This window comes from Nicotiana sylvestris, chromosome 11 (assembly GCF_000393655.2).
Source record: "Nicotiana sylvestris chromosome 11, ASM39365v2, whole genome shotgun sequence".
Lineage (NCBI taxonomy): Eukaryota > Viridiplantae > Streptophyta > Magnoliopsida > Solanales > Solanaceae > Nicotiana > Nicotiana sylvestris.
In genome coordinates this window covers 36,966,377-36,972,617 of record NC_091067.1, presented here as the reverse complement: position 1 = coordinate 36,972,617, position 6,241 = coordinate 36,966,377, and the positions used below count along the sequence as shown (strand labels likewise).

Sequence of the window (6,241 nt, the reverse complement as noted above, 5' to 3'; positions counted from 1 at the left end):
TTTATGCCCCAAAAATTGGAAGTAGTTAGTTCTAGGGCTTAAATTATATTTAGAAAATATTCAAGTTGTAGAGAAAAATATATAAAATCTTTGTACGAAAAGAATGTCAACTTATTGAAGGCGACCAAAAAGGGCAGCTGAAAAAAAAGAGACATTGCATTTTAATAGTATATTGCAAGTCTCGTTTCCTTTTCTTTTAGGTCATTTCTTTCTAATTCTTATTTATACTTAATATGCTTTCTTTTCCTCCTTCATATATGCATCTATATATTTTGTCAAACAATAAAGTGCATTGAATAATTGGAACTCCACATTATTTTCATGTTTTCTCAAGTTTTTAAGCATTAACTGAGCAAATACAAGCAAGAATATTCTCCGTCGACTTATTGATTTATTTTGGTATCAATTGTCAAGTTATCAATTTTCAGAATCACGTTCAATATTAATTGTTCTAATAGTTTTTTTTTTTAAATATAAATTTATTTTGGTCATCTTCATAGTACATAGGAATATTATTTCTGTCAACTAGAAAAAGTGAAGCGGGTTACCAAAACACACACAGAAAAAATCTCCTTTTGACAAGAAGTGTACCATGTTGTCTTCTTATCTTTTTCTTCTTTCTACATCACATCATTGATCCTACCAATAAATTATGCAGCCATGGAAATGAAGAAGATCTTATCACTTCTCATATTTATGCTCTTTCTATCCTGCAGTCTCAACAGCAATATCTCACTTGGAGGGGACACCATTTCTGCAAATGAATCTCTTTCATTTGGTCAAACAATTGTATCTTCAGGTGGGAAGTTTGAGCTTGGTTTCTTTGAACCAGGTAACTCTCTCAATTACTACATAGGCATATGGTACAAAAACAATATTGTTTCTCAGGGAACAGTAGTTTGGGTAGCAAATAGGGAGACACCAGTTAGTGATACTGCCCAGTTGACAGTTATTCAAGGCAACTTGGTCCTTCTTGATAAAAATCAAAATTCAATTTGGTCATCAACACATGCTACAAATAACGCCACTCGAAATAGTACAGTCATAGCAGTTCTTGGTGATGATGGTAATTTGATTTTGAGTGATGTGTCAAATTCATCAACACCCTTTACACTTTGGCAAAGTTTTGACAATCCGACAGACACACTTTTGACAGGTGCTAAGATTGGATACAACAAAATTACACAACAGAAGCAGGTTCTAATTTCATGGAAGGATTTTGACAATCCGGCACCAGGATTGTTTTCCATGGAATTAGATCTAAGGAATGCCCAACTTGTTTTAAAATGGAATAGGACTACAGAGTATTGGGCAACTGGTTCATGGAATGGCCATAGATTTAGCTCAGTGCCCGACAAGTTGAACTCAGTATACAATTACAGCTACATTGACAATGAGAACGAGTCATATTTTACATATTCCCGTCATATTAGTAGTACTATTACATCAAGATTCATCATGGATGTCTCAGGACAAATTAAGCAACTAACTTGGCTGAATAATTCTGCTGGTTGGAATGAATTTTGGGCTCGACCTAGTCAACAATGTGAGGTTTATGGTTATTGTGGGGCATTTGGAGTTTGTGATAATGTTAATTCACACTGCACTTGTTTCAGTATTTTCAAGCCAAGATCAGATAGAGAATGGAATTTGAATGATTATTCGGGTGGCTGTGTAAGAAATGTTGAGCTACAATGCATCGCCTTTACTGTAGACAATGATAGTTTCTGGATGAATTCAAGCATGAGTTTACCTGCTTCTCCAGATACTAATATCACTGTTGAGGAAGCCTCACAGTGTAGGTCGACTTGTTTCGACAATTGCTCTTGCACTGCTTATACTTATGATGGTTCCCGTACCTGTTCAATTTGGACAGGGGATCTCTTCAATCTGCAACTGCTCAGCAAAAATGAAACAGGAAGGATTATCTTTGTCAAACTTGGCTCACCTCAAGGTTAGAATAACATAGAATAACTAAGCTTAATTCTTTATCTCATAATGGTTGCACTTTGTTGCGGATGGAATTCCTTGTAATTAACATTAGCACTTAATAACAATGTGTTATGAATAGGCCCATTACTCTACTGGGCTAAAAGCTAAGGTATTTGGGTTAGTTGTTAAAATGAGGCAAAACCAATGTATGATGTGGGATCAAGGTTGAGAAAAGCTATTAAAGTATTGGTGGGATGAGGGGAATATCTTGGTTATAAATAGCAGGAGTCTCTAGTGGCAGGGTATGCTAGAACTGTCATTTTTTCTTTTCATTAGCTATTTTGTAATAGCAGTCCGAAACCTCCCTTTTCTTTTTTTCCATTTTGTTCAATCCTTGTTTTCCCTAAAGATTGAGAAACATTCAGTTGTACTTCCTCAGGTTGGTTGAATATCATCTTATCTATACATTTAGTAAATATGGATCCATTACACAATGATTCTTATTTTCCTATTTCTTTGTTGAGCAAGTAAAAATTAAGCTTGAAATAAATTCTTAAAACGATAATGATAGGTTCTGAGGTACACTGAATATTTGCATCAAGTCCTTCAAGATAGAGTTAAAAGTATCTAACTTGTTTTTGGCTCTCTACTTTCAGCTCAAACTAAAGCTAAGAAATCGATGCAGCTAAAACTTATCCTTTCATCCATAACAGCTTTTATGGTTCTAATCATAGGCAGCTTTAGCTACATTTATTATAGAAGAAGAATGGCAAAAGGAGCAGGTACTTGCTGAATGAATCCCACTCTGGAAAATATTTTCTGTTATATTTTTATTTATTTAATTTCAAGTGACTTTCTCAATCACATTGGGGTTACTTTGTTTTCCTTTGTCTTTTTTTGTCCTTTCTATTGCAGATAGAAGAAAAGGTAATCAAGGGATACAAATATCTCACTGGCACGAATTTAATGGAGAAGCAAAAGTATTGAGGAACGAAAACAATGAAGTAATAGATGTTCCATACTTTCATTTGGAGACCATTTTGGCAGCTACAGACAACTTTTCAGATGCAAATAAGGTCGGAGAAGGAGGATTTGGTCCTGTTTACAAGGTGAAAATTTCAGTCTGACACCTCTGTGAACTGGTACGGCCACATTGACCTATAGTAATGAGACGAAAAACATTTGGCAGGGTATGTTTCCAGGAGAAAAAGAAATTGCAGTGAAAAGGTTATCTACTCATTCAGGACAAGGCATAGATGAACTTAAGAATGAAGTAACTTTAATTGCAAAACTTCAGCACCGAAATTTGGTGAGGCTATTAGGCTATTGCATCAATACGACGGAACAAATATTACTTTATGAATACATGCCGAATAAAAGTTTAGACACATTCATATTTGGTAAGTCAGCTAAACTAAGTTCTTTATTCTCTAAGTCACATGTTTTATATAGTGATTTAGCTTTACTGATACAATGAGTTCTTTGACATGGTAACTATGCAAGATGGATCACTTAGCACATTTTTGGATTGGAAGAAACGTTATGACGTCATATTAGGCGTTGCACGCGGTCTTGCTTATCTACACCACGATTCACGACTGCGAATCATTCATAGAGATTTAAAAACTAGTAACATTTTGTTAGATGAGGCGATGAATCCGAAGATTTCGGATTTTGGTTTGGCAAGGATTGTTGAAGGAACAAGAACTGAAGCAAAAACGAAGAAAGTGGTGGGGACCTAGTAAGTATTACATCCCTTCCTATCGTTTATTTCTTCCAAATGATCCTAATAATGGGTGTTTGGTTATTTTTTCGGTTTTGGTAAAATTCTCATGCTTAACACTTTGTTCACCTGGTGCAATCCAGTGGCTATATGTCACCTGAATATGCACTGAATGGATTGTTTTCCATCAAGTCAGATGTATTCAGTTTCGGGGTAGTCGTACTTGAGATAGTCAGTGGAAGGAAGAACAATGGATATTATCAATCAGAAGAAGCCTTAAACTTGCTATGCTATGTAAGTGAAGAAACTTCCCATGACTTAATATGTATATCTTTTTATTAGCTTTGATTCTCTGATAGAAAGTTTTCACAGGCATGGAAATTGTGGATAGATGATAATGCAATACAGTTAATAGAGAAATCATTACTTGAACCATGCAACAGAGATGAAGTGGTAAAGTGCATTAATGTTGCACTCTTGTGTGTACAAGAAGATCCAAATAATCGTCCTAACATATCAGATGTCATTGTAATGCTGGGAGGGGATGGTATGAGTCTTCCTAGACCTAATCGACCAGCTTTTGTAATAAGGACACACACGTCTAGCACATCATCTTCTCTCTCCAAAGTCTCTAACAATCAATTGACAATTACAGCAGAAGGAGGACGATAGCAATACTGTGAAATCATCGTAGTTGGACATGTATATATGATACAATTGTAATGTTTTCCTGCAGACATCCAAAGCACTAGCAGAAACAAGGGGGTGTATTTGGTATGCAGGAAAACATAAATAAGTGATTTTCTCACATATTCTTTTTGGTGTTGGGTAATTAAGCAGAAAATAATCTCAGAAACTATAACGTGACAAATTAACTAACTTTTGTGTGTGTGGGGGTGGGGGGTGGGGGTGGGGGGTGGGGGGGAATCATCATTTGGAAATGGCATGGAAAAGTTTTGGATAATGAATTCCCTCCTCTTGCTAGTTGAGAAGTTATATTTTTAGAAATTAGAGGATAATATGTTCTTAGGGAAAATATTTAAGGCAACCAAACATGGAAAAATTAGATGAGAATGTATTCCACCATACCAACACACCGTAGGTCTTAAGTCGAGCCATATTATATTGTCTTATCCTTTTTTTCTCATTATGCAAGCTTTGCAAAAGCATAGATATTTAGCTCTTAATATATACCTTCATGAACATTCTCAAATCTCAAAATAATCGTGTGCATAGTTGTTATATTGTTGTTTAGCAGTTAACCTTCCACATAATAACTTATAAGAACATGAAATACTTCATATTGTAGTAACAAGAAATCCCAAGTCGCCTTTTTTTTTTTGTTTTGATAGACTATCTGCAACCAAATAGTGTAATCCCTGTTTGTACAGCATGATCAGTAGCCTATCTTCATGCATTCTTTTCCTTCCACTTAATTTACAGTCTATAGTATCCTTATCAGTGATCACATCTATCACATGCACTTTTCAGATCTCTTTTGCCTGAAACTTATATTCACTCAAGTTCAAAACAAAGTTGTCCTTGGCTTTTATATTTTGGATCTTTGACAAAATAAACTATTCAAAACGTCAAATTCTATTTGGATATTTCTAACTTGTTACTAATTATGTTGAGTTAGCTATCTATTATTCACCATGAATTGCATCAATATTTGTCATCGTAGAAGTGACTCTCTTATACTGAGAGAATATCTATCTTTTTGTAAATTTCTGAGTAGACCTAAAATTGTTTAGAGAGAAATGCCATGGCTGACAATCTTGAAAGAAGCCATGAGTGGAAAAAAGAAGGTGAAACTTTGACAAAAGACATCACAAGTTTAATTAAATTGAAAAAAGTAAAACAGGTTGGCTTAAAATGTTGCAGTGGAAATCTCTTAATAGTGATAGAGATGATTTTGTTGTTCTATCTTGAACTTAGGTAGCTTCATTGATGTACTTCTCTCAGGATCAAATTTACAAGGCTATATACTATGATCAACATAAAGGAGGCATTACCCCTGGTTCATATTGCATATATTTGAGTAGTATTCCGTGCTCTGTTTTAATGTTTTGGGAAGTATTAATGTTGGAGTTCAACTTTGGCGCACTATTAATGTAAAACGTCTACTCCATCACCCATTGTGATAGGTAATAGATGGATCCGGCTCTTCTACATATCACACTGTCTCCATTTCCTCAAGTTTTTACTTGGATGGGTGACACATATATTCTTCTTTTTTTGAATCAACATAAAAGAGCCATTGCTACTGATTTCTTAGTGCAAATTTTTGAGTAGTACTGCTTGCTGTGTTTTAATGCTTTGAGAAGTATTCATGTTGAAGTTTAATTTCCACCCTCTGATAGTGTAAAACTTTTATTCCATTAGACTAAAGGTAACTGTTTGTAATAAAGCCTAATTTGGCAGCCTAAAAAACAACTAAGTAATAATCTCATGTAATAGGTAAAAGATGGATCTGGCTCCTCTCCATTTCCCTAATTTCTTACTTATATAGATGATGTAGGTCTCATTTTAAAATCAATGATTTGATTTAATTAACTAAAGCAAGGTCTTGACCATGGTTAGTAT

At 34.7% G+C, this 6,241-nt stretch overlaps 1 protein-coding gene across 3 annotated transcripts; it reads left to right on the top strand.

Moving 5' to 3' along the window:
* The first annotated feature begins 493 nt into the window (after positions 1-493).
* On the top strand, positions 494-5,856 carry LOC104239878 (G-type lectin S-receptor-like serine/threonine-protein kinase At4g03230). 3 transcript variants are annotated; one of them, XM_009794611.2, is made up of 7 exons: positions 494-1,954; positions 2,589-2,714; positions 2,848-3,041; positions 3,122-3,332; positions 3,436-3,673; positions 3,799-3,949; positions 5,621-5,856. In XM_009794611.2, exons 1-7 carry the CDS (start codon positions 661-663, stop codon positions 5,771-5,773), a joined length of 2,367 nt encoding a protein of 788 aa, XP_009792913.1. In that variant the 5' UTR covers positions 494-660; the 3' UTR covers positions 5,774-5,856. The 3 variants fall into 3 exon arrangements, with proteins under 3 accessions (XP_009792913.1, XP_009792911.1, XP_009792910.1); XM_009794609.2 differs by lacking the exon at positions 5,621-5,856 and adding an exon at positions 4,028-4,517 and having other exon boundaries at positions 500-1,954; positions 2,646-2,714; XM_009794608.2 differs by lacking the exon at positions 5,621-5,856 and adding an exon at positions 4,028-4,517 and having other exon boundaries at positions 502-1,954.
* Positions 5,857-6,241: the final 385 nt, after the last annotated feature.